The 13,124-nt window shown below is 30.0% G+C and overlaps 1 protein-coding gene across 1 annotated transcript; it reads left to right on the forward strand.

Moving 5' to 3' along the window:
* Window positions 1-2,419: 2,419 nt before the first annotated feature.
* Window positions 2,420-4,053, forward strand: LOC106767156 (mitogen-activated protein kinase kinase kinase 17). The gene has a single exon (XM_014651993.2). The coding sequence runs from the start codon at window positions 2,659-2,661 to the stop codon at window positions 3,691-3,693; it is 1,035 nt and encodes a 344-aa protein (XP_014507479.1). The 5' UTR covers window positions 2,420-2,658; the 3' UTR covers window positions 3,694-4,053.
* The last annotated feature ends 9,071 nt before the right edge of the window (window positions 4,054-13,124 follow it).

The following is a 13,124-nucleotide window of genomic DNA, read 5'->3' on the forward strand; positions in this document are numbered from 1 at the left end:
TGTTCAGTACATGAAATTCCTCAAAATGTTTAGCGGAAGTTGTCGGTGTGGTCTTGAGATTTGATTATTTTGCAAGTAATAGTATTTGTATGTAGTATCGGTTATTTATTAGAGTACCACTAAAAACCCATGCGGCAAACTGAAGGCATTCACTTCCAGTCAAACCTCGCCATTGGTTTCACACACCAAACACGCTTCCATCTCATCTCAGCTTCCGTTTTTTCATAAATTCACAACCACATCTATATTATGCTAACTTTCCTCTTTTTTTTCAATCAATTTCAACATTATTATTTTTCTCCTCCTTTCACATACTGCTCTTATAACTACTGATTCAATAAATAAGTATCATTCATCTATCATGCTTTGGTAACTCGAATTTTTTATTGTCAATGTCTTTCAATTTATTTTGTTTAACTGACATTAATAATTCAAATTAACTTTTTATTACAATTTAAATGGTTGTAAATATCAAATATAATTTGTATACGTAAAGAAATTTATTAGAATAAAATTTATACTGATTTATTTTTCATGTATTTAAAGATGTTTCTCCATACAATTTCACGACTTGATTTAACCTGATTATAAAGGAATTAGACATCATTTTTCGTAATTGAAGAAAATGAAAGAGTGTTAGTTAATAAAAGTCTATTAGGTCCAGGTTAACTAAACAACATTGAATCTTGATTTTCGTGAGAATGAACTAGGTTGCCACTTACATATTTTATTTGAAAAAAAATAAAATAAACACTTATACTTTTTAAAACAAACTCACATACATTACACATATATATATATATATATCTTAAATAAGGTTTAAACATGTATTAAATTCAATTATCGCTAATAAACTAATTTCACACTCACTTATATTATATTTTTAGGAGATGATTTTATTTGGTAATTAATTACACACTAACTAAACATTAAAAATAAAATATTGATTTATCGTGCAAAATTCAATCTTCACGTGTAACTTTAGTGTTTTAATTTCCTTAATTCTTGAATACACTTATGAACGAATCAACTTCCAGCGCAGCAAATATATAGATGTATCTTTTGAGAGTGTCGGCTGGTAATTGCACAAATCCAGCCTCTATATTTTTATTTTCCAACACCAAACATGAACCTTTTAATAAGATCCGAAACGTGCTTCTTTTGTAACACTGTTTACCGCACTTTTTTTTATCATCTTTCCCTATTTTAGATTGATTTAATCTGAACACAATCTATATAGCCTCGTTGATTTGGCTCTGTTTTGATTTCAAATAGGGATACATAAGTATGTTTTATAGATTATCAAATAATTATACTGACACAGTTTCAGCAGTAAAAAGTTTCCTGTCATGCACTTGCACAAATCAAATCTTCATTCCTTGGCCTATCCTATTAATTTCCATTATTTACAGCATAATATATAAATTGGAAAAGAAAATTCTGAAGCGTGATAAATGAAAAAATTACTCAGAACTAAAATATCTTAACAAATGAAATATATTTATTTAATTTAAGATTTTTAAAACTTCCTTAATATATATCCTAACGTTGTATAATGTGCGTGAATCCGCACATAAATAAAATTACGCACGTTTATCTTAAAACAATAGTTAAGTTGCGAAATATTCGTACATAAATCTTCATAATTTTTCAAACTTCAACCAACAATATATAATATACTCATATATGAAAACACAATTTACTTCTCACATGAAAATATTACTTTATATGAAAAATCATTGTCACATGTTCAGTGTCCATAATTTCCTATTTTCTTAAAAAAAAAAAAAAAAACGAGACGAAAAAGCTTGGATGAAGAATATTCCAACAAATGGTAGGAATATTTAAATAGAGATAGGAATTTGTTAAGTTTGAGCAACAACTACCTAGCAATTTGTAATAGAAAGGATAAGACTGGGTGACGACAATTTGAGAGTAGGAAGCAGTGAATATTTTGAAGATCTTGGGCTTTAATTTCTTCCTAAAAGAAACATATGATCAATGCAAAACACAGTGCAGATATAATAAGTATAATAATTTAGGAGCTAATGGGTGTAAAAGCATGACTAGGACAAGAAAACTATGTATAGACTTAGATACTCTGATATGACTGCAGAAGAAGATGCGTAAAAGGACATAGTTACTAAAATCACACGTACCATACTCTGATAAATAAAAAAATTAGTGTAGAAAAAAAAATGATGATAATATTATTAATAGAATTTAGAGGGACGTATTTTTGGAAGTCACTGTCGCGGCAGCGTGATATCTGTCATAAAATCTTTGGGAAACGTTCATCTCATCAACCACGTTGAGAAGTGTGGTGAGCTAGTTCACCCAATTTTGGCCTGAAAATATCCTCGCCTATCACGTGCTTCAATCATCCACGAATATTTAGTATTTTGGTTCTCACTTTTTTTTTTCTCTTAAATATCTTTATTTCGGCAGACGCCTTAAGCCTTAGGTCATTCAGTATCAACCATATTTCACCGTATATATATAAAACAGAGCCTTGCTCATTCTTTCCAACCATCACTTGCCACTTCTTTCTTATTCCTATTCCCATTACTTCACCTCTCTTTTCTTTCTTTCTTTCTTTCTTTCTTTCCCACAAAGCAAAACCACCTACACAGTCACCTCACATATTAGTTGCAACACATGGATTGGGTTCGTGGAGACGCCGTCGGTCGAGGAGGCTTCGCTACCGTTAGTTTAGTCATTCCGACTACCAATCCCTCTCGGTTTCCGTCTTTAACAGCCGTCAAGTCCTCCCAGGCACTCACCTCCTGTTGGCTCAAGAACGAAAAACACGTGCTCGATCAGCTAGGTTCTTGTCCCAGAATCATTCGCTGTTTCGGAGATGACTACAGTTTCGAGAATGGCGTTGAGTATTACAATTTATTCCTCGAATATGCCACCTCCGGGACTCTCGCAGACAAGGTAAACAATTGCGGAGGCTGGATTCCCGAGCCTCAGGTTAGGCGTTATACGAGGTCCATCTTGGAAGGTTTGAATCACATACATCAAAACGGGTTTGTCCACTGCGACATAAAGCTTCAAAACATCCTCATATTTGACGACGGGGAAATCAAGATTGCAGATTTCGGTCTGGCGAAAGAGGCAGGGGAGATAAAACAGAGGAAGAGTGAATGCAGGGGGACTCCGCTGTTTATGTCGCCGGAGCAAGTGGTTGACGGGGAGTGTGAGTCGCCCGCTGATATATGGGCTCTGGGGTGCGCAGTTCTGGAGATGGTGACCGGGAAACCGGCGTGGAAGGTAGAGAAGGGGTCGAGTATGTGGTCGTTGATGCTTCGAATTGGGGTGGGAGAAGAGACTCCCGAGATACCTGAGAATTTGTCGGAAGAAGGGAAGGATTTTATGGAGAAGTGTTTTGTTAAGGATCCTAGAAAGAGGTGGAGTGCAGAGATGCTTTTGAAACATCCTTTTGTTTCTGATGGCACTGTTTCATTTAAGCGCGTTCACGAATCGCCCAGAAGTCACTTCGATTTCCCCGATTGGGTTTCTAGTATGACTTCTTCAGTTCCCAGCTCCCCGGAATCTCAATCGCCGTGGAATTTTGACGAGTCCCGTTTGGAAGGTTTCTGCACGCCGGAGGAGCGGCTCCGTCAGATATCAACCGTTGATCGGCCGGCGAATTGGTCAGAATCAGATGGTTGGAGTAGTGTTAGGTGAAATTGGCATAGGAATTGGAAGATTGTTGATCGCAATCTGGGTTTTGATTATATTGAATTGGTTGATTTAATTTTTGTAAATTGGGTAGGATATACGTAGATTTGTGATTTGTGAACTGATTTGATGGAAGAGTTTTAACTGGCGCCGGTTGTGGCGCGTTGTACAGAGGCTGATTTTATAGTAAATTACTCGGTTAGTGTTATTTGTGTTTAATCTCTTTATTGGGTTCTATTTGGGGAATTCGATCTGATGAGGGGTTTAAAGTTTGAACTTTTAGGAGGGTTGTAAAAGCGTTGACATGATTATTGAAGGCATGATTGCATGTTGTCAAAGAGAATATGGGGTAAATGAAGTTTAAAACTTTTGCGTCAATTTCTTCAATTTAATTTTGGTTTCCTTTGACTTGGTTGGTTTAAATTTAGTGTGAAATGAAAAGGTAAGGTAAGGGGAGAAGCTGGGCCTTCACAGCGTATCGTGCCAGCGTGAAGACAGCTCTTGGAGCAATTGGAAGAAACACGGAATTAATAGTGGTCGATGTTATTATGACGATGAACAGAAATGTTTAACATTCAAAGTTGTGTTGGGAAAAACAGTGATCATCCCGTTGTGCCAAACCATCTGAATTTCTTCTAAATCCATTGAATACAATCCACCTACGAGATTAGGTATGGTATGGTGGAAAGAAAGGAATCGACCATTACCAAATTAACACAAAGTGTTATAGAATTTGGGCGACCTAGGAGTGAGATCAAAGTATTCTAGATTTTCTTCTTGGAATACCACCCAAAAGTAAAAGGTCAAATAACAACTCCCATCTTCCTTCGTATACAAAACCAGAAAAGAAAACCCTGCGTGTTGTCAGAGTTTTGAATGCTACAATACAAAGAAAGTATAAGTCAAGAAGGAGACTTAAACCTTGCTTATAAAAGAAAAAGGTCAACACCAAAGTATTCCAGGATCATAAACAATGGCCAAGATTTTTTTTGAGCACTAAAATGTGCTTTACTACATAGCATTGGATACTTAAACAGTACTTCTTCCCATTTTTTATTTATTTGTTGATTCTGTAAGAATAATTTAATTATTTAAAAATTAAAACAAACATAAAGATATAATTGTTAAAATTTTGAATAATGTAATTTTAAACTTTATAAATGAGAAAAATTAAATAGAAACCAAAATTCTCTAAAAGTCCAACATTTAAAGGAACGGAAGAAGGGGTATAATTTTAGAATGAAAATGTTATTATTATTATTATTATTACTAATATTAAATTGACTTAAATTATCTCGTCCACCACTACTGTGTTAGTTAGGACATGGAGCTAAGTTCGATGTGTTGCGGCAAATATTTAAAATGCATTGCACGTTTTGTCTTTTTGAGATTTTATTGCGTCCAAATCGAAAGAGAAGCACTGCATTTGTGGCTGCTCTTTTGTTAAGCGTGTGGTGGGCGTGTTTGGATTACGTTTTGTAAAAATCGTATTTTAACTTAATCTTGTGGTGTGGTAAATATTTTCAACTTCTACAAGTATCATAGTCTGGGAACAAAACTCAATTTAATATTACTCAATCATGATTTTACCAAATAAGCATGGGTTATGTATGATAATTCTGCTGACTTTTATAGTAATTATTTTAAAAAGTATACTAATTATTATTTTTGTATAAGTAGAAATTAAAATCACTCAACTTATATTCTTCAAAACTTTGATTTAGCAGCATCCAGAAATTACAATTCACACATGCAAGAAAAAAAAAATTGAAGAAGAAAGAGAATACAGGTGTGGAGGTGAATAAGGGCGGTGCTATAAGTTTGACCTGAAATAAAGATGTTAGCCCACAAAGCAATAATCAGAAAATGGGCCATGTAATTCTGTACCATTGATCACTATTCTCTTTCGTGTTCCTCAATTTCGTAACACTATATTAAGTGTAGCACATGCATGTTCTCCATTTAATGTCAATCATAGCCATTAAAATCACCTCAAGTAGTCACCAAACAACTGCTAGAGAAAAATTAATTATGTTTTTTTTTTTTCAAGTTTTTTAATTCAGTCAAGAATATATTTTACTTGAATAACAATTCAATATCAAACTACAATGAGAAATGTATGGGTCATATAATATTGTTAATAAACACAAAAGAGGTATAATATAGTTACTTGTACTGATTTTAATTTTTTCATAACTTTTTTTCTTGTGATTTCATATTCTTAATAATTCCTTGAGAGGATAGTTTGTCGCAAATTAATATATTAAATATTGGAAAGTATATTCAATCATTCGTTCTAAGAAACCCTAAATTAACACCTTCTACGATTTAATGATGTATCTATTTATAAAACATCATTATTAGTAACTATACTTATGCTATTGGTAAGTGTAAATGTTCCAATCGGTGATCTTAATATTTATTCATTCATTTGCTTTATGATTATTTGTGTCATGATCTGGCTTAAGAAACCACAAAAACTTAATTATTTTGTCCAAAGTGAATTATAATTTATAATCATGATGGGAAATGTAACTCATATTTCTTTTAAATCTACCAGTAAAATTTTAAAAATAAATGAAAAAATATGGTTTTTATACAATTGAATCATAATATTAGCAACTAGGTTATTTGTGAAACCAAATTCCGTCTATCAATAGAGAAAAAGAAACAAGAAAAGAAAAGGTTTAAATGCTTACTCTAGTACAAAAATAGCGTATAGTGTTGAATAATTTTGGTCTTTATTGTCGAATTCGAGAACGACGTCATATTAAGAGACGTTGAATTTAAAAGTTTGACGTTAACCAATTATTTATATATTTTTTTTAATTAATTGTGATCTTTTTTTACAACTCTACAAGACTTTAAAAGCAGAAAAAACAATAAATTTCAGTTTTTGACATTTTATAAAGCATGAACTATGAACAGTAATATAGGATCAACCAAAGAACAATAACAAACAATAAAGAAGTTCAATAAAATAACAAACAAGTTCAATCAAACAATAACAACAAACAAGTTCAACCAAACAACAACAAACAAGTTCAACAAAAAAAATAATAAACAAGTTCAACAAAAAAAACAAACAAGTTATCAACAAATAAGTTCTTCAAAACGAAAACGAAACCGAAAACAAAAACTAACCTTTAAAAGGTGGGCTCATCGGAATAAAGTGTTGTCACAGTGAGAGAGAAAGCATAATATGCCTATGAAGGACAATAACACAAAAATAATTGGTGAAAACAAACGAAAATCATACCTAAAATAGTTAATTAACCTGCATTTGTATCAAATGAAAGGAAGATTACATGTGATGGTCGTCAAACTTTGTTCGAAAAAAGTTTGAGCTAAGAAAAGGGTCTCGCGTATTAAGATAAAGTGAATGAATTTGCAATCTCCCGCTCAATTTTTTTGAATTCACTAACCTTTTAACGTCTAACGCCGGGGCACTCGACGTTTTATATTATTTTACGTCGAATTACAATTCTAAACGACGTTTAATAATTGTATTTATTTACAAAAATGTCACCAATCATTTCTAACGTTGACTATTGAGTGGTTCGACGTTAAACGCGTACGTTATACGTTGTTTTTGCACTAGTGTTATTTCATCCCCATGTTAGGAGGTGAGTTTCTGTTTAGTACTCGGTTTTAAAAATGCATCTATTGAGTCTCAATGTTGTAAAAATTTGTATAAATAAAGTCTCCTCTGTTAAATTGGCTTAAATGGAGTTAATTTCGGCTAACGTGGCAATGCAATCTGATTTTTATCTTCTCTCTCATTTGTTTTAAATGGAACTTTCAGCTTTTTCTCTTTCTACATTAATAATTCTCATAATTACAGGACATCTTTTTCTGCAACTTTCAGCTTTTTTTCCCCAAATTCCCTTCGTTCCCTCCTTTCGATGGTAACCCTAATTTTCTTATCCTCGAAGTCCCTCTCCTCGCTTAACTTCTCTTTCCTCATCACATTTCACCTTCAACTTACTCTCTCTTTCTTGAACCCTATCTCTGTCCATGATTCCTTCTCTTTCATAAGCCATATCCCTATCTCTGTCCCTGGATTTGGGGTAACGTTTGTGATGCTTGTCTGATCGATGATTGCAGTGGTCAGAGTCGCGAGGGCGATGGTCATCGGAGTCGCAATGGCATTCGGGGTGACCATCTCTGCTTCTCTTTTCGGATTTGTCTCTATCGTCCATTTCAGGGTTTGGATGGGAAGATGCTTCTTCTCTGCTATTGTAAATGGGACTTCGACGATTTCTCCAAAACCCTTCTTCCCAAATTCTTCAAGAACAACAATTTCTCCAGCTCTGTTCGCCAGCTCAACACCTATGTCAATGGCGACGAGAAATCGAACAATGGAGTTTAGGAAGCATAGAGACATCGTGAAGAGCGTGCGTGCTCCTATATCTTCCTCCACTACATCTTGCAGGTGATGTACCTTGGATACGGGTGATTTACCTGGCACACAATTTTCTTATGTTTCCTTTTTTTACAAAATAAGAAAAGGGAATTGTAAATGTAAATATACTGGTTTTATAGCTGGGTATTTGAAAATTCGATTATTTGGGTTGCAAAGGAAATAAAGAAAAAGTTGATACCTTTTTCTTGATTTGGGTGTCTGAGGTTGTGCGTTTGGTGAAATTGTGGGTGAATTATTTTAAGGTGAATGAAGTTCCTATTTTTGAAGTAACTGTAGTTGACTCTGTTGTTGTTGTTGATGGTCAGGGAATCTATTAAAACTGGGAGTGGAGGGTTCTGGCAGAAAATGAGGCAAAATGGGAAGGTGGTCACTAGTTTGCTGGGTTTCCTGTTGTGCAAAATAAGGGGAATTAGGATTCATGTGAGGAGAGAGATGAAGTAGTATTGGTGGTGATTTCTAGAATTGCTGTGGTGGAAGTACTGGTAGCTAATTAGCAGCTACTGACGATGGCAAAGATATTCCAGTCCTCATCCATTTTGGATATGTATGGTGATAAAAATAAGTGTACCTTTTGTTTCTTGCTGAGAGAGAAAGAAAATAGGGCAGAAAAGATGGCGCTGACTGTTGGGGTGAATGGAAAGAGAAAACCCTACAATTAATATAAAAAAAAAAAACTGAACTTTGTAGAAAAACAAATGAGAGAGAAGAAAAAAAAAAATCAGATTTTATAGTCATGTCAGCGCGAAGTTAACTCTGTTTAAGTCAATTTAACGGAGGAGACTTCATTTATACAATTTTTTACAATTTTGGGACTTAATAGATGCATTTTTAAAACTGGATACTAAAGAAAAATCCACCTCCTAACATAAAAACGAAATAAATATTTAAAAAAAATGTTGAAAATATCTAATTTGGAACAATGTTGAAGCAGTCCATGTGAAAGATGGGCCAGAGAATTGTGACCCGCAAATTATCTTTGTACGATATAGTACACTCTCTTTCCTTTTTTACTCCGTAATGCACTTTTAATTAATTTTTTAATTTGTAATACTATACCAAGAGTAGCATTTCATGGATTGCTAATCATATCCCGGCTTTGAAGATAAATATATTTTTAAGTTTATATTTATAATGTTATGTTAGAAAAAATACTACAAATCTTATATTTTATCATTTCTTATAATGAGAGCAAGTTATTAATTAATATTAAAAAAATGAATTAAAGGACTAGTTGAGTGAGAAGATCAATCAACTTGTTCTTTCCATTTTAAAATTATGAACAAATAACAAGTAGAATCAATTATGTTTAGCGTTTGAGGCCTTTAATTTGCTAAAAAAAATAAAATCAAATGATAGTTCTATACTAAACTACTTTTTCTATTTAATAATTTTCATTACTTTTTCTTATTACATATCAATCAAGATAATTAAATTATATTAACTTAACTTTTATAGCTTAATTTGGTCATAGTTTTATATCAGATCATATCTACTTAATATATATTGTATAGTAAAAATATATAATTTATTATTATTATAAATTCAACTATCAATAAACTAATGAATATAAAATATATTCTTTGATTCTAACTTTTAATAAAAGGCAATCTTGATTTAATAAAAAAGTTTTACTTATTTTTTTTTTCTAAATAAATTTGTTAAATATTATCATGAACTTTCACATATATAAAGTTAAGTTGATATTTCAAAGTTTATGAATCATTTGTATAAATTTTTTTTAAATAAATAAATGAATACAAAACATATAAATTTATCTTTTCTATTCCGTAAACCCTTGGTTTTCTATTGTGGAAAACTAACCCTATTATTTGATATTAAATATAGTAAAGTGAATTTTGTGATGTTAATACATTTTTTTTTCTTTCTATTTTTATGTTAATATTTGGTTTTTATGCATGTTTGTTCTGGTTTGATTATCCATATCTTGTTTGTTGGTTATTGAGGTATTGAAAAATGTATTTTGACCCTAAAACTAAAATTGAATATCTAATAACGCTTTTATATGAATAAAATATGATTTATTAATAATTTTAAGACTTTTAAACTTAATGTATTATTTCACTTGTTGAGAATTCAAGGAATTGGAATTTAATGAATTATCAATTACTAAAGTCATTAGGGGATACAGTTTAAGTATATTAGTGAGTTGATTTTGATTTGAATATGAAATTGAGATGTTTGTAAATACATGCAAATGAAGTTAATGAAATATACTTTTAACAATTGTAAATATTCTATATTAAATTTTTATTTCACACCAATTATTTGATAAAAACCCAAAAAAAATTATTTTTAACTTTGTTTTATATTTGAGTTAGAATAGCTAATCCAGTCATAAATAATTAAAGTTGTTATGTGTTATACAAATTTTTGTGAAGAGAACAATATTGATTACTTATTAGATACAATTATTATTTTTCACTAAAAGATACTCATTGAACTTAGGAGGCAAGTACAAAAAAATTATTGACAACGTATATTTTATATACACATTTATAACTTTATTATAAATGACCTCACTTTTCATATATTTTATTTTTAGTTCTTGAGTCATTTTCATTCATTAGTAATAAATTATATTTATTGTATATATTTGTTCTAATTTTGAATTTTTAGTTTATCTAAATTTTCTTATTGTTTTGGCCATAACTTTTTTATTTAAATTATTTTTTATTAATTATAGATGCATTGATATTCTAAATTTTCCAGGCTTCAAAATGAATGTATAGGTTGTTAGATTGGGACTTCTCTACTATTGTTTTTATGATTTTTAGAAGTTGAGACAAACTTATTAAAATTTTGCAAAGAAATCCTGCAAATTTTTTTTTTTCTTGTATTAACTTATCATTTGTTATTGAACTTATAAACCTTATTTGAGCCCACAATTAGGCTTATAATAACTTCAGTTTTGAGAGCCCATGTAATTCCTAATTGTGCTAAAATCAAAGTACAAGAAATCATTTACCAAATTTATGTGTTTTAGTTTTTCTCTTTTTGTCTCTTTCCTTTCTGATTTCATTTTTGTCTTTTCATATTCTTGTACATGATTTTTACTCTTGAATAATGGAGAATTAATTATTTGAGAATCAATTCCCAAAATAAAAATCAATTAACACAAATTACAAATTGAGTTTTGTATCAATTGTTTTTTTTCAAGTTTTTTATTTTTTTCTCTAAGTTTTGTTTTTCTTCACATGATATCATTTAGATTTAATTTGTATAAATTGATTTGGTTAATTAATTAAATAAATTAATTGTTGAAACTTGGATTTGAATTTTTAGAAAGCTATGTTATGATATTAGTAAGTATAAATCGTATGGAATGTTTAGACATTATTTTTTCTAAAGACTTGTATTTGTATAAAATAACTATGATTATTTACTTATTAAGGTTAAGAATTTTGAAATAATGAAAGGTATTGATTTTTAATAAAATGAATATAAATTCTAGAAAGTAATTAAATTATAAAATTATCTATGCAGTAGAAACTCTAATTTTTATTCAACCATTTGTACCAGAAGCTAACAAGTCCTAGTTCTTTATAGAGAAGTCTAAACTTTATTAATAAGACTTCTAATTTTTTAATCCTTAGATATTTTTACAAAAATTTTGTATTAAATTCATATGTTTAAATTGACTAATTGATAAAATTATATATATAGAAGATAACTATTAATTGTTGTATCCTAATTAAGGTTCTAAATTATATTTCAATAATTAGATACTAACAAATAAGCAATCAATAACAATTATGTAATTAAAAACAAAAATAGAACACAAAACTAATGGAAAAGAAATATATTAAATAGCAAAAATCACAAAGAGTGAAGATTAAAGTTATCAATTTAACCCATAGTTCAGGGGTTAGTCCTAACTCACTTTTAAAAAAATCGAATTTTAAGAAACCTTTCAAATGGGGGTAAAAAAAAATAATCCTAATCCCTAGAACCTCCTGTTAGATGGGTTAGAGTGAGGATTAAAGTAGGTTTAACTCATTATGAAGCTTTAATTAACTTTCAAAAACAATATCATTTAGACAAATTCTTTTTGCATCCCATACTTTTCTATCTGTATTTCTATGATTATGAAAATTTTTGTTTTTGTCTTTTTTGGATTATATAATTTTTAAGTAAAAAATGATTTTAACATTATATAATTTTAAAATTATTTATTTTTCATAAAAAAATATTTTTGAATTGAATAAAGTAAAAAACTGATTTACGGATTACACAATTTATAAACTATATTTTTAACCTTATTTTATTTCTGGAAGTTACTTAAAATTTTCAAATTGTATGATCATGCAGTCCAAAATTTTTTTGAATCATGCTATATGGACTCTATTCAAAAGCTTTTTGCACAATCCAAAATCATTTTCAAGCATGGAAAATTAAATATTCAGGAGGGTACAGGACAAAAATATATAGGTGTTGAACGAATTTATATTCAATTATTTAATTTATAAGATTAATCAAATTTAGATTATTCAGATGAATAGTTAATTAAGTCAGGTTTTTCAAATCAAGAATTTATATCAAATTAAATTATTTAAACATAAAATTTATTTTTATTTTGGATAAATGACATAAATATAGTTAATTTTTAAGTACATAAATAATATGAATAATTTTAGTAATTATTGTTATAATAGATTGTAATTTTATATTACTTATTGTTAAATTTTAGGTTTAATTACCTATTTAGTCCTCAAGTTAGGGTCTGAATTTCTGTTTGATATCCGATTTTAAAAGTGATTTAATTACGTCTCCAAATTTTTGATTTTGCTTTCAATCGGTCCCTTCCGTTAAATTAGCATAAACGGAGTTAAATCTGGAAGCACTTTTTTTCTCTCTCCTCTGATTTTTACGTGACAGGTTATTCTTTTTCTTTTCTATTCCTCTGAACATTAATTAAAAGAAAAAAAGTGAATATTACTTTCTGCCATATTCTGTATATGATATTTTAACTCTAATTAAAGGAGTAACACAT

The sequence above is a fragment of the Vigna radiata genome, chromosome 7 (assembly GCF_000741045.1).
Source record: "Vigna radiata var. radiata cultivar VC1973A chromosome 7, Vradiata_ver6, whole genome shotgun sequence".
Taxonomy (NCBI): domain Eukaryota; kingdom Viridiplantae; phylum Streptophyta; class Magnoliopsida; order Fabales; family Fabaceae; genus Vigna; species Vigna radiata.